This window comes from Rhincodon typus, chromosome 24, assembly GCF_021869965.1.
Source record: "Rhincodon typus isolate 14 chromosome 24, sRhiTyp1.1, whole genome shotgun sequence".
Classification (NCBI taxonomy): Eukaryota; Metazoa; Chordata; class Chondrichthyes; order Orectolobiformes; family Rhincodontidae; genus Rhincodon; species Rhincodon typus.
This window is the reverse complement of record NC_063355.1, coordinates 41,178,907-41,203,196: the sequence shown is the minus strand read 5'-3', so window position 1 is coordinate 41,203,196 and position 24,290 is coordinate 41,178,907. Positions and strand designations below refer to the sequence as shown.

Here is a 24,290-nt window from a genome sequence, read left to right as displayed (position 1 = left end):
TGTCAATTAGTAAATTGCAATATTAGTTTTTTTTCTTGGGTGTTTAATTCTGTTAACAAATTAGTAGCATCACAATCCATTAGAGACAAAAAAAACTGCAGATGCTGGAATCCAAGGTAGACAAATAAGAGGCTGGAAGAACACTGCAAGCCAGGCAGCATCTGTCCTGAAGAAGGGTAATACCACCCGAAACATTGACTGCTCCTTTCCTCCAGATGCTGCCTGGCTTGCTGTGTTGTCCCAGCCTCCTGTTGGTCTATCACAATACATGTTGTGTTTGTTCACCCTCTGAACAGAAACCAGTTTAGACTGAGTGTTGGATGTATAGTTCTAAGATTATTGAATTTATATTTTCCAGCAGTATGATCTTAATTTGTGAGAAGTATTCTGATGTCTCTGAAGATATGACCTGTTTGTTTTTGCATGTAGGGATCAACAATGCAAGTGAGTTTTTAACAAACATGAAAGGAATTATTTTGTAAGTGTTTTACATTGCTTGAGTCAGGTTACTCCAGCTCCTAAAATTGAGCACTTTGAATATTGATATTTCAGCAGATAACATGCTGTTCATTTTGCATTCTGAATATGAACAGTTGCTCTTCATAGTGAACGTGATTAAATTACTGCCCTGCTGTTATGGGCAGTATGACAGTTGTAGTGTTATCCACTGCGAAGCCGTATTTGTGATTAGAACAATGGATGACCAGCCATCATAGGTTAATGATAAGACTGGGGATGCAGTTCTGTTAGTCGCCTCCAACACCCCACCCCCACCCCTCCCAACAAGTGTACCAAGCTCCAACTGCTTAATTAATTGAAAATATCGGCAATGAAGTTTTTGAAAATGTGTTAGACTATCCCCAGAAGCTCAGCTATTAAAGGCATTAATTAGTTTTGCTGTGTAGACCAAGGATCTTGCTTTGTGTTTGTGCTCCATTTTTGCCCACTGCAGTTGAGGCTTGTACCTGAAATGAAGCATGCTGGAAAGCAATAGTAGACATAGTTCAACAAAAAGTTGGTGTTCTGAGTGCAGGAATGGAATAAATTTGGCTAGCGGGGAGGAAAAACACCAGAGAGAAGAAAAAAAACAATTTTGTGTAAAATATTCTCATTCTTCTGATGGTGATCCCTGTTGACTTTTAAACCAGTTTCAACTTTAGGTAGAAAAATAGAGGTTGCTGGAAAACTTGAGCAGTCTGGTAGCATCTATCAAGAAAAATCAGAATTAATGTTTTGGGTCTGGTGATCCTTTCTCAGAACTGATGGTCGATAGGAAAATGTTGTTTTATATGCACAAGATAGGGAGGGGGAGGAGTAAAGGAGGAAACAAAAGGTGGGGATAGAGCCCAAAGAAAAAGAAGAGCAGTTGGATAGACAAAGCAGTGAATAACAATCTGGCTCGGTGGGTGAATAGTTAATGGGGACTGTTAGTGACTATTAATAGGTAGTGTGCAATGGCAGGCTGTGATAACAAGGCCTGGTGTGTGAGGCTGGGATCTAGGACATGGGAGAGTTTAGGCCCTAAAACTATTGAACTCAAAATTGGAGGGCCGCAGGGTCCCCAAGCGGCAAATGAAATGTTGCTCTAGCTTCAAAGGAGCACTCCAGTAAGCCTGAGACAAACGTTGGCCAGGGAACAGGGTGGTGTGTTAAAGTGGCAGGTAACTGGAAGCTAAGGGTCTTTTTTGCAAACAGAATACAGATGTTCTGTAAAGCGGTCACCAAGTCTATGTTTCGTTTTCCCAATGAAGAGGAGACCACATTGTGAGCAGCATCCACATCCAGAAGATCAGACACCATTTCCGCCACCTCAGGCGAGATGCCGCCACCACCACATATTCCCCTTCCTTGTCCACCTTCCGCAGGGACCATTCCCTCCAGGACACCCTGGTCCACTCGTCCTTCACTCCCAACAACCTGTCCCCCACCTTCCCCTGCAACTGCAGAAGGTGCAACACCTGCCCATTTACTTCCTCCGTCGTCAGTATCCATGGGCCCAAGCATACCATCCAGGTGAAACAGCACTTCACCTGCACTTCACACAATCTAGTCTACTGCGTTCGCTGCTCACAACATGGTCTGCTCTACATTGGGGAAATGAAGTGTTGACTGGGTGACCGCTTTGCAGAACATCTACATTCTGCCTGTAAAAAAGACCCTGAGCTTCCAGTTGCCTGCCACTTTAATACATCACCCTGTTCCCTGGCCAACATCTTTGTCTCGGGTTTGCTGCAGTGTTCCAGTGTTCCAGTGAAGCTCGGCGCAAGCTGGAGCAACAACACCTCGTTTTCTACTTGGGGAACCTGCAGCCCTCCAGACTCGTATCAAGTTCAATAATTTTCGGGCCTGAACTCTCCCATGTCCGAGCCCCCAACCCCACACACCAGGCATTGTTGTCACAACAATCTGCCATTACACTCTACCTATTGTTGGCCACTAACAGTCCCCATTAACAACTATTCACTCTCCTAGCCAGATCATTATCAACTCCTTTTGTCTGTCCAATTGCTGCGCGCTCTCTCTCTCTCGCGCGCTCTCTTTCCCCACCTACTGTTTACTCCCTATCTTCTGCATGTAAACCGAAGTTTTCCGAGCTACCGTCAGTTCTGAGGAAGGGTCACCAGACCCAATACGTTAACTCTGACTTTTCTTCACAGATGCTGCCAGACCTGCTGAGCTTTTCCAGCAACCTCTGTTTTTGTTCATGATTTACAGCATCCGCAGTTCTTAAGGTATTTATTTAATTTTAGTTACATGAACATCCACCTGAAGCTTTTGATCAATGTTGGAAAATGAAAATTTGTACTTGGTTGAGAGACAGCAATGAATTGATTAAAATGTTTACATTATTTGATGTTTTTACTATCTAATTTTTTTTTCTGATTTGATTTGCCTGCATATTTGCAACATTTGGATTGCTGTTTGTGTTCACCGCAAAATAGATTTCACATCAATCCTTGTACGACAGAATATTTGAAGCATTTGCGTTAAGATTTCATTGAAGTCTCCAGAGAATTGTTTAAAACAAATAGCATATTCAGGGGTTTATATCCTGCTGTACTTCAGTGTCTATGCATTATCAACACTTGAATAAATCTGGTTTCTCTTTGGTAAATTTGCGGCGAAATCAGTATTACTCTACTGTTGTGAATTTCTTGTCGATTCGTATGCTGATGAACGTTTTTATTAAATTTGTTTGCAGGTTACTAAAGTGGTTAAAACTGTGACAACCAGAACAGTGCGGCAGGTACCACTTGGGCCAGATGGATTGCCTGCAGAGGGGTCTTCTCCTGCGGGCAGTTGTACAGATTCCATTGACAGAAGATACATGAAAAATGGAGACCGTTATATCACACCACAGGCGAATTCAACTTTAACCAGAGGCTACACCAACTATCCTGACACGTATGAGAATCGCCATGATACATACCGTTCATACACTGCCCAGGATGGATTTGCTGATGTTTCTGATAACTATGGAAGCCTATCGCGAGGTGTTCATTACCGTCCGCGCTATGCTTTCGTGCCACGAGACAACTATAGGCCAGATGAGAATTACACATTGCTAGCTAGAAACAAGTATGCCGTTGCCCAACCACAAGTGCAACCAGATGGCAGTCTTGACCTGAGCCGATCTCAACCAGAGCGTTTCCAACCAGAGCCTTATGGACTTGAAGATGACCACAGAAGTCTAGGACCTGATGATGATGGATATGAATTGGATGGAGAGCCAGAACCAGATTATTCTACAGCAGGTCGAAGGGTGCCCCCAAGGGCTAATGGAAGGAGACCAAGGAGGTAAGAATTAGACTTCAGTAATGATGGTTGGAGTCCTTCTCTTTGCATGAGCAATACATTGTAAGCCACTGAATTATGGTTTACAACGTATCAGCATAATTTTGACTGTTGTAATGGCGTTTTCCCTGTGCTACTTGATCTGTTCTGTGCTTGCACTTTCCTGTACACCCCCCCCAGCCTGTTCAGTTTTATTCTGTTTGCTTATGATTATTTCAGGAGGATCATGAATGATTAAGTTTGGTGTCCTATTATTAGCACTGTTTGTATTCCAATTTAATTGCCATTTTACACAGAGTAATCTGTCAACACAATTTTTATTGTTTGATATCAATAATACTCAACATGGTTTTGCAAAATTTGATAGTTCTTTTAGGATATAACAAGCAAAGTTAATAAAGGAGAACTGGTTGATTTTAGTGTATTTGGATTTAAGAAGGCACTCAGTAAGGTGTAGACATTAAAAGGTTATTGCACGAGACAGGACCTCATGGTATTGGGAGTAATATATTATAGGTTGGTTAACCTGCAGAAGATAACGTTGGTATTAATGGGCCTTTTTTTAAGGTTAGAAAAATATAACTAGTGGATTGTCACAAGGATCAATGTGAGGCCGTCAATTGTTTACAGTATATTAATGACTAGAAGGAGGGGTTCAGAATGTAATGTATCCAAATTTGCTGATGATACAAAAATAGTTGGGAGAACACCTTGTGATAAAACCATAAGGAATCTGCAAGGGGTTAAAAATGGTTTGAGTGAATGGGAATAATAACTTGACAGTTGGAGTTTCATGTAGGAAAGTGGAATGTCATGCACTTAGGTAGGAAGAAACAAAAGGCAGACTATTATTTAAATGGGAAGAAACTCCAATAAGTGCTGTGCAGATGGATCTGGTTGTTCTTGTGCATGAAGCACACAAAGTTCGTATGTAGGTACAGCAAGCAATTAAGGTTACAAATAGAATTTTGACCTTAACTGTGAGATGGTTTGAATTTCAAAATAAGTGAATCACTGTAATATCAGACAGCCAAAAGGCTGCGCTCCAATTAGAGAGAGACAGTTGGCGCTGAGTTTAGCATAACAGTCACCATTGCCTTGGGTGAGGGGATGACCTTGAAAGGTAGAGCCTTCATGGTAACTTCAGCTGGTAGCTCAGTTGCTTGGATGGCTGGTTTGAGATGCAGAGTGACACCAGCAGCACGGGTTCAATTGGCATTTAGGCTGAGGTCACCATGAAGGTCCCATCATCACAACCCCCATCCTTCACCTGAGGCGCAGTTACTCTCGAGTTAAGCTCACCACCACTAGTCTCTCTCTAATGAGAGAGCAGCCCTGTTGTCCTCTGGGACTAGGACTTTACATTCAAAACAGAGGTCTCATTACACCTCTATCCATGATGTTGTGGTCATGTCTCAATGTCTGAGCCAAGCGGCCAGGATTCAAGTCTCTCTTGTTCCAGAGGTGTGTAGTAATGTCTCCGAACAGGTTGATTCAGAAAATCTATAAACTGGAATTGGAGTCTGTTCAAAAGAGGTTCAAGAGGCTGTTTCCTGGAGAGTAGGGTTTGACTTTATTAAGGTGGCTAAATCTATTAGGCTTTTTATTCATTAGGGTTTAAAGAATGAATAGTGGTCTGATTGAAAGATAGAAGGCTCTGAGGGGGCTTGATGGACTACATGTTCAGAAGATGTTTTCATTTGTGGAGAAATTTTGAACTGGGGGCATAGTTGCAGAATAAGGGAGACTTATTTAAGCCTGAGATGTGACAGAATCTCTTCTCCCAGAATGTAGTAAATATTTATGATTCTCTATCTTAGTGTTGTGGAGGCTAGATGATGAAGTATTTTTGAAGTATCAGGAAATTGGCTACACTGAGCTGGCGCAAAACAAGTTGAGCCCGGGGACAGATCTTATTGAATGGTGGGGCATGCTTGAGAGGCCAAATAGCCTACTCCTGCTCTTATGTTTGTGCCTGTTTTGTTACCCCACACCCTGCAAAAACAAAAAAAACTGTCTCGAGTAATTTAGCTATTGTGTTACTACATTTCTTTAACATATGCAAGACATATAGGAGTCATGAGATTAATTTGATAATGTTACTGTTCAAACTGCATGCCTTGCAGCTAATATTGGACACCTCAATGGCTTCAGGCTTTCCAAAGTATAGCAAATGTTGACAACATGAAAAGTGGAAGAAAACTTGGTGATACAATGGTTCACTTAACAGTATTTGTTTGTTTCTCATCAGTGATTTGGTTGTGCAAGCATCAAGATGTTTCAGCAATCTTTTATCCTATCTTAAGAATGATACAGTCTACTGATAATGTAAAGGCCCCTAAATGATCCAACAATGTGAAATGTGCAGTTTAATTAAGAAAGCAAAGTGGTAATTTCAAACTTAATGGTTTCAATTATCCTATAATTTAGATTAATGGATTTTAAATTAAGTAGTTTGTATTTGTATTCTTCAAATTAAGTTTGGCAGAAACTCCAGAATTAACTTAATGGATAGGAGAAAGCGTACAAATTAAAACAATTATCTTTATCCTCTTCTCTGTACCTTCAAAATTGGAATGTTTGTTGTCATATCTCCCATCATCTCTAACTTAATTTGCTGGTAATTAAAAGAAATATTTAACGTGATTAATTATTTATAAGGGCCTGAAAGGTAACATTTACTTCATTTAGTGTATGAAACTAGACTGATTTGTCCTTGTCCATCTTAAGTAATTTAAGCTAAATGCTCTTAATCACGTAGAATTGTATATGGACAGTCAAGACCAGTTTAATGTTTAAAAATTCGTCAAAAGTAAGTCAAAGTTAGTTAGGAAAGCTGATGACCTATGGAAATCTTACATTAGTGTAGTCAAGTCACACACTCTCAATTAATGTGGAGCAGACAAGAAGAAACAGTAGTGGGGAGGAAAGGTGGGCATCAAAGGTTAGGTGCTTTGGAAAGATGAGTTGCAGGAGAGGGGAAGTTTGAAGGGAATAGAAGACGTAGAAACATAGGAGCTGGAGGAGGCCATTTGGCACTTCGAATTTGCTCAACCGTTCTTCACAGTCATGGCTGATTGTCCAACTCAATAGTCTAACCCTGCTTTCTCTCCATAACCTTGGACCCCATTCGCCCCAAGTGCTATATCTAACTGCCTCTTGAATGTATTCAAATGTTTTGGCATCAACTACTTCCTGTGGTAATGAATTCCACAGACTTGCCTCTCTTTGGGTGAAGAAATGCATCTCCGTCCTAAATAGCCTACGCTGAATCCTCATACTTTGACCCCTGATTCTGGACACACTTACCACCAGGAACATCCTCCCTGCATCTACCCTGTTCAGTCCTGCTAGACTTGTATTAGTCTTTGAGATCCCCCCCTCATTCATCTGAACTCGAGCAAAAATAATCCTAACCTAGTCAATCTCTCCTCATATGTCAGACCCACCATCCCCTGAATCAGCCTGGTAAACCTTCACTGCACTCTGTTGAGCAAGAGCATCTTTCTTCAGAAAAGGAGACCAAAACTTCACACAATATTCTGGGTGCGGTCTCACCGAGGCCCTGTACAACCGCAACAACACGTCCCTGCTCCTGTACTCCACCTCTTGCCATGAAGGCCAACATACCATTTGCCTTCTTTACCACCTGCTGCACCTGTATGCTTACCTCCAGCAACCAGTGCACAAGAATGCCCAGGTCCCACTGCACACTCCCCTCTCCCAATTTACAGCCAGTCAGGTAGTAATCTGTCGTCTTGTTTTTGCTTCCAAAGTGAATAACCTCATATTTATCCAAATTATGCTGCATCAGCCATTGATTTGCCCACTCACCCAACCTGTCGAGATTATGCTGAAGGATCTCTGCATCCTCGTCACAGTTCACCCTCCCACCCAACTCGGTATCATCTGCAAACTTGGAGATGTTGCATTTTGTTCCCTCATCCAAATCATTAATGTATATTGTGAATAGCTGGGATCCCTGCACCTCACTAGTTACTGCCTGCCAATTTGAAAAGGACCAGTTAATTCTTACTCTTTGTTTCCTCTCTGCCAACCAGTTTCCTATCCATCTCAGTACACTTCCCCCAGTCCCAGGCGCTTTAATGTTGTACATTAATCTCTTATGTGGGACCTTGTCAAATGCTTTCTGAAAGTCCAAATATACTACATCAACTCACTACCCCTTGTCCACTCTCCTAGTTACATCTTCAGAGAATTCCAACAGATTTGTCAAGCATGATTTCCCCTTTTCCCCTCTGTCTGATCCTGCCACTGCTTTCTAAATGCTCTGCTATAAAATCCTTGACAATGGATTCGAGAATTTTTCCCATTACCAATGTTTGGCTCACCAGTCTATAATTCCCTGTTTTCACTCTCCCTCCGTTTTTGGATATTGGAGTGACGTTAGCCACCCTCCAATCTGCAGGGACTGTTCCAGAGTCTATAGAATCCTGGAAGATGACGACCAATGTATCCGTTATTTGTAGAGCTACTTCCTTAAGTACTCTGGGATGTAGATTATCAGGCCCTGGAGATTTTTCGGCCTTCAATCCCAACAATTTTACCAGCACCATTTCTCTACTAATATTGATCTTCCTTGGTTCTTCCCTTCCACTAAATCTTGCATCCTCCAACAATTCTGATATCTGATTTGTGTCCTCTTCTCTGAAGACAGAACCAAACTATGTATTCAGTTCCTCAGCCATTTTTTTGTCTCCTATTATACATTCCCTGTTTCTTTCTGTAGGGGACCTACATTTGTCTTTATCAATCTCTTTTTCTTCACGTACCTATAGAAGCTCTTAGCGTCACTCTTCGTGTTCCCTGCAAGCTTACTCTCGTATTCTATTTTCCCCTCCTTAATCAATCCCTTGGGCCTTTTCTGAATTCTAAACTGCTCCCAGTCCTCAGATTTATTATTTTTCTTGGGCAATCAGTTGCTTCTTACTTGGAATGGATACTATCTCTTATTTCCTTTATAAGCCATGGATTGGCCCTCTTACCCATTTTGCTTTTGCGACAGACAGGAATAAACAGTTGTTGCAGCTCCCCCCATGCATTTCTTGAATGTTTGCCATTGCGTATCTACTGTTATCCCTTTAAGTAACTCAACTCTCCCCAATCTGTCAAGGCCAACTCACACCTCATATCTTCATAGTTTCTTTTATTGAGGTTCAGGTTTCCTTTATTAAGGTTCAGCACCCTAGTATCTGAATCAACACCCTCACTCTTCATTTTGATAAATTCTATCATGTTGTACACATAGTGATAGGAGTTCAGATACTTGGAGTTGGAAAGTGAGTGCAAGGGTGTGATGGATATTTAATACTCTCGGGTGTGATTGAAAGGGGTGTGAAACAGGTTAGGGATAGCTAGCAAGGGGTGGCCTTAATGGGTATATAGATTAAAACACTTCTTCAGTGCATGAGAGAGACATTTAAAAATCTATTACTTATGGTTACGACTCCAGTTGGGATCGAGTATTGGACTGAAAGAACTGCGGATGCTGTAAATCAGTAACATTGCTGAATCCAGAAATTGCTGGAAAAGCTCAGCAGGTCTGGCAGCATCTATGAAGGGAATTCACAGTTCATGTTTTGGAAGGAAAGTTAATAGAAGGTTCTGGTTACCAGACCCAAAACATTAACACTGATTTCTCTTCACAGATGCAGCCAGACCTGCTGAGCTTTTCCAGCAATTTGTTTTTGTGTGGGATTCAACATCATTGTTTACCATTATAATCTACTGACCAAGTAATGATATCCCTGCAAGTACTTCCAAACGTAATTGCTTTATTCAAGAAGAGAGGAGGTGACAAGATGGAAACTATGAACGTGTTAGCCTAACATCTGTCAAAGGGAAGGTGCTGGAATCAATTATCAAGAAGGTTATGACAGGATATTTAGAAAATCAAACTTCAATGTGGCCAGGCAGTTCAACCATGGCTTTGGTAAAAGGAAATTGTCTTAAACTAATCCATTCAAAGTTGCAAAGAGCGCACACAGTTCTGTTTTCCTGTGTAATACTTATCTCAATTGTTGAAGACAGCAGAGGCCGGTTGTTTTCTTGAGATTCTCCTGTGAATTCGCTCCACGGTGGGACAGTATGGTGATCTAATTTATAGAGAGATCATCAGATCTAACATCTTGTATAAGCTTCCATGTTTCCATAAATCGTTAGTTTTCTTCAATAGGTTTGACATAGTTTTAACTCATTTTTAAATCAATACTTTGTTGACATACATTTCTAAAGGATTATTATATAAATTATTTCAAAGCAAATATTGCTGTCGGATAATCTTCTGTGACACGTTTTCTGAAGTGCTATAAAAGCCTGGATTTAAGGTAATGTTTGGGAAGATCAATCACTAGAGGCTCGTTCTGATAATCTGATTTTTAAAAACAGGAAGATTTAGCTAAAATTCATTGCGTATTCAATTTCTCTACAGTGTCATTTTTCATCTAACAAATTTGCCCAACACGAGCTTGAATTTGAGGATTTTTTTATTTTTAAATACAAATTTTAGATATGCTAATACTTTAAGAAAAGTCATTTTTGAAGAAAATTCCAGTTTGAAAGAAGTCAGTCCTTTTCAACTTTATTAATGCTGAATTTTTTTTACTTGCTGTTATTTAGCAACTGTAACATTTTCAGGAAAATATATTTATTTTGTTTGCTCTCCCGATGAAAATCCGTAGCTGTTGGCAGATGGATTTAAAATCTGTTGCAAAGCTTGTGTTTTTATGAAAGTTGTCAACACTTGAGAAATGCTGTGGTATTAAACACCTTCACAGATATTGTAGTTCATTTTATAATTGTTTATTCTTCCCTTTACTTACTTGAGCTTTTTGAGTCTAAAACTACTTGTTTGGGCACTTCCAACCACTAGCGGCAATCTCTCTTTTACATTTAGCTTTGATGTGGTGAATTACCTTTTGCTTTTTAATTGACACTAAATTTTCTAGCTTGTACCATCAAATTGCAGACAGCCATAAATTACTGTCAGGCAGCGTCTGTGGAGAGTCGAGGAGAGAATCTGAAGTAAAAACAGGAAAGGTTTGTAAAATTAATTAGGTCTGTATTGTCTTGCCTGAGTGTTTCTAGCATTTCTTTCCCTCCTCTTTCAGATTTCCAGTATCTGTATCAGATTGATTTTATTTGTATTGCTCCAATGTTAGGCTTGGAATGTCATTATGCATAATTCTGAACTTAACTGGCTTTCGGTAGTTTCAATAAATTTTGATGTGAAGTACCTCTGCTCATTATCATTTCTCACTTTCATCCCTAATATATTGGCTGTTGAAAGGTTATTGTTTATAAAGTACTAGAAGCAATTGTGTATAATTCTGTACCTGTACAAGGATCATTGGAATCCTGATTATCATTCCTATGCTTTTATATTCTATGCCTCTTGTGATAAAATGTAGACCTCCAATTAGCTTTTGTTCACAGCCCTAAACCTGCCATTTACTTCCTGAACCTGTACCCCATAATTCCCAGGCTTCAAAAGCACCAATACCATTTCCATTCAGCATTCATTTAAGTAAAAGAAAATAATTGTATTTGTTCACACCTTCTGAATTCCAACTACAGTTTATTTGCTTTTCATCTTATTAATATCGTGTCCCACTTCTTTTGGTCTTCGAAATTTTTAATTATATGGCATTCTCCTCTTTACAGTGTGTGGCATCTTTGTCTCTATTCCAGAGTTACTTTGCAAATAAACTGTGGTGACCAGGATTTCTTCCTGAATCAGGAATGGCTGGCTAACTTTTTTAACCTGGATACCACGGTAGTAGATTTGGGATTCTCGTTTTAAGAACTATAGGGTTACAGTTAAGGCTTCTCCCTTTAGGAGCCCACCATTTTGGGCGATGTGGTCTTCCAGGGTTTTCAACTGTAAAACTTTGAGCACAGCTTTGAAAGAAGAGAGCGAGCACAAAGCAAGTTATCTCTGAATCTTAAGTGCAATCTCTTTTTAATCGTCAATCTATGCCATGTAACCTCTCTGAAAGCATTGCAGACATGAGTCTCTAAGCGATGCGTTCTTTGCAAATGGAACATTGTTGCTGCTGTAGCTAGTGCCTTTTGTTTTGCAGTGTTCTTTCCAGTAAAGTTCAGGTATGTAGGCCTAGTCAATGATCAATATAAATAGATGTTTTTGACTAGATATTTTCATCGCGATACCAACTCAGAACGAATGTGGAGAGCGCAAGCCAGTTTTAATAAAAGGTTGATAAAACCAAGGTACTACAAACCAGAATAATGGAATTTTATGAAAATGGAATATGATCAGCACGCCCCACAAAAGTGGCGGGAAAACTAACTTTAGTGTATGAGAGGGTGGGTGGGAATGCAAATCCAGGAAGGAGAAGGAAGCTCTCCCCATTTGAAGGAGTTGAATTTGACACATTGGATCTGGAATGACCTCAAATCCAGTTCTGCAGATGAATTTCAAATGAGATTAAGGCACTGGAACTGGCATATTTTTGAGGAAATTCTGATCCTTGTTGTATTTCAATAATCCTGACATAAGTAAATCCTCTATTAGGCTGTTGGCCAAGTGGCAACATTGGGCATAAATTAGGTTAATGTTGCAATTTAATCAGATAGTAAGAACTGCAGATGCTGGAGTCAGAAGTGTGGAGTTGGAGGAACACAGCAGGCCAGGCAGCATCAGAGGAACAAGCAAGTTGACGTTTTGGGTCAGGACCCTTCTTCAGAAATGGGGGAGGGGGAGGGGGAGGGGTGCTCAGAAATAAATAGGAGGAGGGGTGGGGCTGGGGAAGGTATGTGGGATGGTGATAGGTGAGTGCAGGTAGGGACAGAAGATGGACAGGTTGTGTCAGATCAAGGAGGTGGGGATGAGATGGAGGCTTGGTCATGGGACGAGGCCAGGGTTGGGGAGATTTTAAAACTGGTGAAAACTATGTTTAGGACTTTGGGCTGTAAGCTCCTGAGGCAGAATATGTGGCGCTGCTCCTCCAGTTTGCGGGTGGCGTTATTGTGATACTGGAGGAGGCCCAGGATGCATATGTCACCCTGGGAGTGGGAGTGGGAGGGGGAGTTAAAAGTCCACCTCCACCGACATCCTCATCCGCTTAACTGAACTTGTCCTTACCCTTGACGACATCTCCTTTAACTCCTCCCACTTCTTACAGACCAAAGGGGAAGCCATGAGCACCCGCGTGGGCCCATGCTATGCCTGCCACTTCGTAGGATATGTGGAACAGTCCCTCTTCTGCTACGCTGGCACTATTCCCTACATCTTCCTCCGCTACATCGCTGACTGTATTGGTATTGCCTCGTGCTCCCGTGAGGAGCTTGAACAGTTCATCAACTTTATTGACACCTTTCACCCCAATGTCAAATTCACCTGGACCATCTCCAAAAGCTCCCTCTCCTTCCTGGACCTCTGTCTCCATCTCTGGTGACTGCCTTGAAATTGATATCTATTTCAAGCACACAGACTCCCACAGTTACGTAGACTACATCTCCTCACACCCACCTTCCTGCAAGAATGCGATCCCTTACTCCCAATTCCTCCGTCTCTGCTGCATCTGCTCCCAAGATGGGGCGTTCCACTTCCGCACATCCCAGATGCCCTCCTGTTTCAAGGACCGTAATCCCCCTGCCTCCAGTGATTAAAAATGCCCTCAACTGCATCTCTTGCGCTTCCCACATCTGCCCTCTCATCGTCACCCCCAAAAACATAAAGACTGAATCCCCTTTGCCCTCACATCACCCCACCAATCTCCACATCCAATGTATCATTCTATGCCACTTCTGCCACCTACAATCTGACCCCACGACCAGAGATATCTCCCTCCCCACCTCTATCTGCCTTACATGGGAACTGCTTTCTCCGCGACTCCCTCATCTGCTCCACACTCCCCACTAGCCCCACCACCCCCGGCACCTTTCCCTGCAACCGCAGGAAGTGCTACACCTGGCCCTACATCTCCCCTCTCACCACCATTCAAGGCATAAAACAAACCTTCCACATCTGTCAAGTTAGTCTACTGCATTCACTGCTCCGGACGTGGCCTCGTCTACATCGGTGAGACCAAGCAGAGGCTCGGAGACTGTAAGCGACAAAATTCCAGTCACAAGCTGTTTTAACTCGCCCTCCACCCATCCCACCTACCTTCCCCAGCCCCACCCCTCCTCTTTCTATTTATTCCTGAGCTCCCTTCACCCTCCCCCATTCCTGAAGAAGGGTCCTGACCCAAAGCATTAACTTTCCTGCTCCTTTGCTACCTGGCCTGCTGTGTTCCTCCAGCTCCATGCTGTTACAATTTAATTATATTTTTGGCAATTCAAAATCTTTTGATACAGTTTGAAGTGTCAGTGATTTTGAGTGTATTGTGACCTGTTTTTGACTTTGCAACTACACGACAAGTTGCTAAATGTGCTTTTGGCAAGAATACTGTAGTTTTCTCCCATTTAATGAAAGCCTACATTGTAATTCTTTTAGCTTGTAAGTTTATCATTACGCATCTTCACTGGGTTTTTAAGACTTGTGGGAGGCAAGCTATATACGCATGGTAATACATATTGGTGTTTTTGAAAGGAGAACAAACGCGGTTTTGTCACATGGTGAAAAGTTGAAAATGTTCAGCAGGTCTGGCAATAACAATTGAGAGAGAAGCTAACATAGATAATACTGGTGAAATGCAGTCGGTCCGGCAGCGTGTAGTGAGTAAAAGAGTTAACGTTTTGAGCCTGATATGACTCTTCAGATCATCCTGTTCTAAAGTCCTATTGAATTCAGAATGCTAACTCTGTTTCTCTCCATGGATGTTTTTCTCCATTTTGTTTGTTTCACATTTCCAGCATCCACAGCATTTTGCTTTTACTTGAGAGAGAAGCTGACCTATTCAGTATTTTCCTTTTTTAATTTTCAGTATCCTCACTACTTTAATCAAATAGCATTCAACAGGATTAATCTCATGTATCCAAAACAACATCTGTTTCTTTGCACACCAGCTATTTTTTGCAAATGCCACAAGCCATCATCAGTGCAAAGTCACTTTTTTAATTCTGTTCAATCTGGACACTGAATTAGGAGAATGGGAATCATTTGAGCTAGCTCCACTGCAAAAGTGAGAACATTTTTAATTTTTAAAATCATTGTGGGTAGCCAAAAAATTTTCAAGTCCATACTTGCACAGATTTCACCAGGATGTAGAGGTGCTGGTGTTGGACTGGGGTGGACAAAGTCCAAGTCCCACAACACCACGTTACAGTCCAACAGGTTTATTTGAAATCATGAACTTTCGAAGCACTGTTCCTTTGTGAGGTGAAGTCCGCTTCACCTGAAGAAGAAGCAGCACTCAAAACTCATGATTTCAATTAAACCTGTTGGACTAAAACCAGATTTCACCAGAACTAATTTAAAATAAGGTTATCAATTAACAAATTACTTTGATTTGACATAATCATTTCCAATAAAAAAAAATTCTTTGATATCAAGCATATAAGATGAGAACTATTTTGGTACAGACAAGTGGACCCTACTGAAATAGTGCTGCAGAACAACTTCCAGCCTTTGAGAACTGGAATGCTAGTTTAGATTCTTAAAAAATGTTGGTTTTAAACTCATGTGAAGAGTCATTCTGAGTTTGTGTTGAGAAAGTGTAGGCTGAGCTTAATGCTGCTGCTGCTACACCATTAACTGGAGCATTCCCCAAAGATCTATCCCTCGGCGCCTCCTATTTCGCATCCAGGTGCTACCCTTGAGTGAGAGCCCGCAGATGTGATGACCCTGGCAAGTTACTGCTCTGAAAACCTAGATTATCTAATGGTAAAGTGCTGTTCCTACTACTGCTGTGGACGTTCACTTCTGCTATCCTGACAGCAGTTTACACCACATCATGCAGAAGTGAAGAGTGCACTTGATGAAATATACACTACTAAAAATAGCCTTGAGACAGAATACCCTGAGCCCTTGTGCATTGCAGCTGGTAACTTCAACCAGGCCAACCTCGAGTGTACTACTAAGATACTATCAACACATCTCCCATCCCACTAGAGGCCCAAACACCTTTGACCATTGCAACACGACCATCAAAGATGCCTACTGCTCCATCCCCTGCCCGTGCTTTGGTAAGTCAGACCATAAGGCCATACGCCTTCTCTTGGCTTACAAGCAGGAACTAAAGCGTGAAGATCCAGTACAGAAAGTCGTACAGTGCTGCACTGAGGTAATGGACAAACTCCTACGTGACTGCTTGGAGTCAATGGACTGGTCCATATTCAAGAATTTGACAAACAAGATGAGTACATCACAGACTTTGTCAATAGGTGTGTAGAGGGTTGCATGCCAAAAACCCAACCGGAAACTATGGATGAACCGGAAGATCCACTCCCTACTGAAGTCTAGGTCTGAGGCATTCACGTCTGCTGACCCATACAGGATATCCAGATACAACCTTCGTGAAGCCATCAAAGATGCCAAGAGACAATACCAGACTACCCTAGAGCCTTAAACTCGCCACATGAACACGTGTTGATTTATGGCAAGGCTTGCACAATATAACAGGCTACAAAGTGAAGGTGAATCGAATCACTGGCAGCCATGCATGTCTCCCTGATGAGCTCAATGCATTCCATGTTAATTTTGAACAGAAGATTAGTGAAATAATGTCACCTGCCCCAACAGCCTCAAATGCACTTGTACCCACAGTCACCACCGCAAATGTCAGATCAGCCTCCTTGAGAGTGAACCTGAGGAAAGGTACTGGCCCAAATAGAATCCCAGCCATGCACTCAGATCCTACGTGGACCTGTATTAGCAGACATCTTTAACTTCTCCTTATTCTGATCTGTGGTTTCCACCTGTTTCAAGAAGACTGCTATCATCCTAGTGTCAAAGAGAAATCAGGTAGTATGCCTTAATGACTACCACCCAATGGCTGTGACATCCATCATTATGAAGTGCTTCAAAAGGTTACTAATGGCGCGCATCATCTCCAGCCTCCTAGATAGCATTGATCCACTACAATTCACCTACTTTCACAACAAGTCCATTGCAGATATCATCTCCCTGGCCCCATGGTCATCCCTGGAAGATTGAATAACAAGGACACCTATGTCAGACTCCTATTTGTTCGCTTTCGCTCTGCCTTCAACCTCGACTCGTGCCCAAATTCTAAGATCTAGGACTCTTTCCCCACCCGGCCCAGCTCGGCTGTCTTCCTCCACCCATCCCGAGCAAATGGACCCTCGACTTCCTGACCCACAGACCGCAATCAGTAAGGCTAGGCAACAACACCTCCATGATAATCCTCAATACTGGGGCCCTGCAAGGTTGCATGCTTAGCCCCTTACTGTACTCCTTATACACTCGTGACTGTGTGGTCAAATTCTGCTCTAATTCTGTTTACAAATTTGCTGATGACACCACCGTAGCAGGTTGGTTCTTAAACAACAATGAGAACAGAGTAAAGGAGAGAGAGGGCGATTAGTGGCAAGTTATGAAGACAGCAATCACAACCTCAGTGTGAGTAAAATGAAGGAGCTGGTCATCGACTTCAGGAGTGAAATGGTGAACTGGCCAGTCTGTATCAATGGTACTGATGTGGAAATGGTTGAGTTTCAAGTTTGTAAGGGTAAATATCACCAACAGTCTGTCCCAATCCATTCATATTAGCGCCTCCAGTTCCTCAGAAGGCTGAAGAAATTCAGCACATCCACAATGACTCTTACCAAATTTTGTAGATGCACCACAGAAGGCACCCTATCTGGATGCATCACAGCTTGCATGGCCAAGAAACAAGAAATTCCAAAGAGTTGTGAATGCAGCCCAGTCTATCACACAAACCAGCTTTCCTTTCATTTACTCTGTCTATTCTTCCCAGTACCTCGAAAGCAGCAAACTTAATCAAAGACCCCTCCCATCTTGTTCATAATTTCTTCAACCCTGTTCCATAGGGCAGGAGATAGGAAAGTCTGAAAACATCTACCAACGGATTTAAGAACAGCTTCTTCCCTGCTGTTAGCAGACATTTGAATGGACCTCTGTCTATTAAAGTTGATCTTTCTCTGCACCTTCTCTGTAGCTGTAACAATAATATAGTCTGTATTCTGTTCTGTTACCCTGATGTACTTATGTAAGAACTGATTTGTCTGGATAGTACTCAAAACAATACTTTTCACTATCTCAATACAGGTGACAGTAATAAATCAAATCAAAGCATCACGTCCATACTGATAACATCCACATCTATCTCACCAAAACCTCTCTTGACTCCTCTCCTGGCAAAACTAACAGTCTGCTGACATCAGTGACAAAAACAAATTGCTGGAAAAGTCAGCAGGTCTGGCAGCATCTGTGGAGCTAAATCAGTTAACGTTTTGGTTCCAGTAACCCTTTTTCAGAACTGATGGTAGCTAGGAAAAAGTTGGTTTTTATGCAGAAGATGGGGTGGAGGGAGGGGTTAAGGAGTAAACAGAGGAGGGCCATTAGACAAAGGAGTGGGTTAATGGTTGGCATTGGAGAATGAATAGCTGTTAATGGGGACTGTTAGTGGCTAAGAATAGGTTGTGTGTAATAGCAGACCATATGACAACATGGCCTGGTGTGTGGGGGCTGGGGTAAGGACATGGGAGAAGGTGCCTCAAGCCCTGTAATTGTTGAACTCGATTTTGAGTCCAGAAGACTGTAGAGTTTTCAAGCAGAAAATGAGATGCTGTTCTTCCAGCTTGCACTGAGCTTTGCTGGAACACTGCAGCAAGCCTGAGACCGATGTTGGCTAGGGAACACTATGTATTAAAGTGACAGGCAACTGGAAGTTCAGGGTCTTTTTTGCAGACAGAATGTAGGCATTCTGCAAAGCAGTCACCCAGTCTATGCTTAGTTTCCCCAGTGAAGAGGAGACCACATTGTGAGCAGCAAATGCAGTAGACTGGATTGCATAAAGTTCAGGTAAAGCATTACTTCACCTGGAAGGTGTGTTTGGACCTTTTGATACTGGGGAGGAAGGAAGTGCATGGGTAGGTATTAAACCTTAAGTTGCAGGGAAAGATGCCATGTGGCAGTTGGGGGTGATGGAGGAATGGACCAGGGTGTTCCTGAGGGAACAGTCCTTGTGGAATACTGACCAGGGAGGGGAGGCGAATATGTCTAGTGTTAGCATCCTACTGGAGATGGCGGAAATAGTGACTAATGATGTGGATGCTGGTGGGATGTTAGGTGAGGACAAGGAGGGACCCTGTTGCTATTTGGGGAGGGGAGACGGGTGAGGGCTGAAGTTTGGAGATGGGCTGGAGCTGGCTAAGAGCCCGATCAGCCATTGTGTTGGGGAATCTTCAGTTGAGGAAGAAGGTGTATATTTTGGACACACCCTTGTCAACTTTCGCATTATTAGTACAGATGCGTTGGAGACAGAGGATCTGAAAGAATGTAATAAGTCTTTACAGGAAGCAGAGTGTGAGGATGTATAGTCAAGGTAACTGGGAGTGGATGGGTTTGTAGTGGATATTGGCAGCCAGCCTATCTCCAGAAATGGGAACAGATGTTGAGAAAAGGAAGGGAGAAGTGAAGAGCTGCACCATGTGAAGGTGAGAGTTTGTCTGTGGATGAGCACAAATCTCTGACCAATTAAATATTGGAATGGTAAACAACAATGTTTGTTTTTTGTTCCTGGCGCAAATTCTGTTTGAACTGATTGCATCCACTTGTGGCAACTGTCTGAAGGCTGAACTGAACTGACTGTTTGCAACTTTGGTTCTTGTTCGACTTGAAAATGAAAAAGGGCAACGACATGAGCCATCACTGACTGCCTCTTCAGACTTCTGTAATTGACTTAGTCCTTGTCTCAGCTTGTTTATTACTGAAATCCTCATCCGTGTCTTTATTAGTTCAAGAACAGATTATCTCAGAGCACTCTCGGTTGGTCACCTGCTTTCCACTCTAAACTTGGTCATGTAAAACTTTATACAAATTCTTACTTGCAAAATCTCTTTCACCCCTATTATGCCTTTACTCATCGAATTAGGTTGGTTCTCGATTCAGCAGCACCTTGATCTTTAAAGACGTTATTTCCAAATCCTTCTGTGGCCTTGCCCCTTTCTATCCATAAGTTCCTGCAATTCCACAATCAGCTGAGATAATTACACTCAGTTAATTCTGACTTTGAGCTTCCTTGAATTTAATTGTGCCATTTTTAACAGCTGTTTCCTCAGTTGCCTAGACCCTTGACTAGAATTCTGTCCCTCAACCCGTGCTTCCCTAACTTTGTTTGCCTCATAAACCTTACCTCTGACCAAGCTTTTGGTCATCTGCACAAATATGCCCTTATTAGACTCAGTGTAAAATCTTAATGGTAAGATTTCTGTGAATCTTGTGATATCTTAGTATTCTGAAGATTATACGTATATACAAGTTTTTATTCTTCTTCTTCAGTCCTGAAATTAAAATACGTCATGCAAGCTTCTGAAAAAATCCGTGCCTGTGAAGAGAAAAAATTTCTGATGTTTCAAGTGTTTTCATCGTCGGCATCATTAGTCACCTAATCTATTGTTTTACCAAAACTAAGTACTGAAGATGGTAGAGATCTGAAATAAAAACTTTTGTTTTTAACCAATGCTTATTGATCTGCTCTTAATCCTGTTGAATAGCATCTCGATTTGGTAACTTTTATGCTATGAGTTCATTGCTAATCGTTAACTATGTTTGCATAACAGGAGACACCATGGCTGTTCTTTACTAAAATGATCCAACCGTGTAATTCTGTTTCTGTTTTAGAGGTTACGAAGATCCTATTGAAGCAGAGATCATTGAAGATCGGATTCCATATCTGACAGGAGTGTACAACGCACCACTAGCTCAGCCAGAAAGGGGAAGCATGGCCAGCCTAGACCGACTCGGAAGACACTCACCATCAATAGACAGCATTCGGAAAGACCCTAGATGGCGGGACCCTGATCTTCCAGAGGTTATTGCAATGCTCAGTCATCACCTTGATCCAGTTAAGTCAAATGCTGCTGCCTACTTGCAGCATCTCTGCTACGAGAATGACAAAATTAAAAAGGAAGTTAGGCAACTGAAGGGTATACCTATTTTGGTTGGACTTCTGGATCATCCAAAACCTGATGTCCATCGGCGAGCATGTGGTGCTCTAAGAAACATCTCATTTGGTAAAGATCATGACAGTAAAGTCGCAATCAAGAATTGTGATGGAATTCCTGCCCTTGTTCGATTGCTCAGGAAGACCAATGACATGGAAGTCAGAGAACTAATCACAGGTAACTACAGTTAGGAAGTTGTTTATTTTCTAGATTTGTATTGAATGCAACATGTGACATCCAGCAGATTTATCTGTCATATGATTGTGTAGAATTGCATGTTGCTTTGGCCAAGGTTGGCAATCACAAGTGGTCAGTTTCTTTTAATTTCAGTGCCAAACAAATGCTTAACAATTTCTCGCTGGTGGTGAATTTTAGAAGTCCTTGCTCAAAGCAGGAAAGGATACAGTTTATTGTTCATACAGCGGATCTTCTTGCTGAATGGCTGTTTGCCAGCTGGCAGCTCTCGAAAGCCTTTCTTCACAAGGCTGAGATCTGAAACCTTGTTTCCCGCTCTTCAAAGGGAAAGTTTGCCTATGGAATTGATGAAATGGGGGAGAGGAGGTGAATAAGGAGAAATTGTTTTTATTTGAAATGTAGTGTTTTCCTCAGTGTTTATGCAGTTAATTTCCCCAATTTAGAAGTTACTTTCTGCAGTGTTGGATTGGCTGCTTTGTTATAGCAACAGCTTAATGAGATTTTCCATGTGCGCATCTAGTTTTAGGTTTGTTTGCAGAAGTTTTTGTCTTTCTTTTTGTTTAATGTTAACTGTGTTGGGTGAAAGGAAGCAATGGGTCTTTGCATTTTTGTGATGAGAATATTTTTGCTTACAACCTACATATGCAAAGATATAAAAGATGTTGCCTCTTATTCTGAGCATGAGGTGTTAATTTGATACGGATATGACCCTTTGTGATCAGAAAAATTCTACTTTGTTGAAAACCTCATTTGAGAACTACTATTTTTTTCAAATCCTAAATAGAATAGTTATAGATATTGGGATTTTCACATTGATGTAGAATCTGAATAATAATAAGTTGGTTGGTAGAACTCTTAATTTAAGTATAGAGGTGGGCCTCTCTAATCTGTGCAATACTGAAATATAACCTTGTACCTAAATGTTCAGACAAGGTGCAATAAAGTAATGATAACTTGCAATGAGGTCTCCACAAAGTTAACTATTTTCATTTCCTCAATTGATACTTAATTTGGTTAAAATTGGTGAATGTCAGACAGTATAACCCAACAAGACCTATTGATTAGATTTATTTAACTGAATGGACAGAAAAGGCTGCGATCTCAAGACCATATTTTATCTTGTGGTATTTGGTCTCCCCTTGACGTTGAAGCCACATCCAGGACTTCAGCACATAACTGGAGTTAAATCTTCAATGCAGCATTCCTACTGATGTGTTCTAAGTGTCATTTTTTTCTCTTGGATGTTTTGGCCAATATTGCTCCAGAAACTACTGAAACGAATGGACAAGTCATTCACCTTGCTGCTGGGTTGGGGCCTGGTGTTTAAAGTGACTATCATGTCTGCCTACTTAACAGTAACTGAACAATGTATGCATTATTTTGGCATCACTTTGAACTGGGTCATCGGACCTGAAACGTTAACTCTGATTTTTTTTTTTTCCTTCACAGATGCTGCCAGACCTGCTGAGCTTTTCCAGCAACTTCTGTTTTTGTATTTGAAACTGTTATTGTCTTACTACTTGTAATTCTAGTTACTAATGGTTGTAGTCTTCATTTACAGTCAGAATCTAAAGGTAGATTCTGAATGTGATGAGAAATTGAGGGGTGGAGAAAGAAGGAATAGTTCTGCTTCAGTGTTCTCTGGAATGAATAACTTGGGGCATTACAAAACACATTCATCAAGGAAATTCTCTCTTTCTGAGTAGTGTGAAGTAGCATTGAGACTATGGCATTGTTGTCTCCATTCCAGTAATGAGAATTGCATGCATATAACTGAGTCATATGGCATAACTGCAAGAAAAATAATTTTCTGCTGAGTGATGTGCCAAGGTAAAAGTGTGTCACTGACTAGTTTGCCTGATCTCGATGGTACAATTATTGACCAAGACTGATAAAAACAGATTGTACTCCTCTGCTGATAGTGTCATGGGATTGTAATATTGCCTTGAACAGGAAGCTGATGCTTAATAGCTCGTCCCAAGAATTGCAGTTTCAACAGTGGATTACTTCTTGCTGCTGTGTTAGACCATCAGTCTTTAATTAGTAGGTTTGGGTACAGGGCCAGAGACCTATGCACAAGATTGAGTGCTCTTGGCAAGAAGCAATTCTGCTACTGTGGCTAGGTTCCACTATGGTTACAAATTTAGTTAACATATCCTTGGCACATGTGTGCTGAACAGACAGAGTAATGTTTGGCAGCCAGTTGATATATAAATAAAGTCTAGGGGCCTATATAGGGAGAGACATTATTCATAAAGTTACAGCACACCATAGAGGAAGCATATTCTTTGTCCACTCTTCATGAAAACAGTAGCTCAATTTGGCTTTAGTCCTAGACAAGGAAGATGACTTTGAAGAAAGATGACTTTGAACGCTCTTCCAAGGAACTCTCCCCCACCACCTTAGTCTGTGCAGTGATGTCTGATGGGGTGATTGATTTTTATGAAGAGTTTGTATATGAGAAGTTAAAATTTCTTACCAGCTATCAATTGAAGTATATAATAGTTTGATTTATTTCTTTGGTTTAAAAAAAATTGTTTATCGAAACAGTAATCACGATTAGCCATAGCAGTATTCCTTGGGGAGAAACAAAGTCACTACTTCTCAAGTCGATAGAAAGTCGATATGCCTGTGACAATTCTGCAGAATAGTTCAGTTTACATTTGTTTAACCCTGCCCAGCCTGATCCTCTTTATTATAGTGAGATTGATGAATCACTTCAAGTAATTTCAAGTATGACATTGCTCTGGTGATAAACTGATTTACTGAATCTGTTCTGGAGGGCTGACTTTGGCTCAGATGTCACATTTGAATTGAAAACCAACTCAACTACAAAGGTGCAAGGCTGGATGAACACAGCAGGCCAAGCAGCATCATAGGAGCAGAGAGGCTGACGTTTCGGGCCTAGACCCTTCATCAGAAAAGGGGGAGGGGAAGGGGGTTTTGAAATAAATAGGGAGAGAGTGGGAGGCGGATAGAAGAGGGATGGAGGAGAGGATAGGTGGAGAAGAAACAAACAGGTCGAAGAGGCGGGGATGGGGCCAGGAAAGGTGAGTGTAAGTAGGGAGTTAGGAAGGGGATAGGTCAGTCCAGGGAGGACGGACAGGTCAAGGGGGCGGGATGAGGTTGGTCGGTAGGAGATGGAGGTGCGGCTTGAGGTGGGAGGAGGGGATAGGTGGGAGGAAGAACAGGTTAGGGAGGCAGGGACGAGCTGGACTGGTTTT

At 41.6% G+C, this 24,290-nt stretch overlaps 1 protein-coding gene across 1 annotated transcript in view; it reads left to right on the top strand.

The window, feature by feature from the left end:
* arvcfb (ARVCF delta catenin family member b) overlaps nucleotides 1–24,290 on the top strand; it is a 302,822-nt gene that overhangs the window by 194,421 nt on the left and 84,111 nt on the right. Inside the window, exons 6-7 of the mRNA XM_048611754.1 lie at nucleotides 3,203–3,798; nucleotides 20,549–21,048. Coding sequence (XP_048467711.1) covers nucleotides 3,203–3,798; nucleotides 20,549–21,048 — 1,096 coding nt within the window. The remainder of the gene's footprint in view (nucleotides 1–3,202; nucleotides 3,799–20,548; nucleotides 21,049–24,290) is intronic.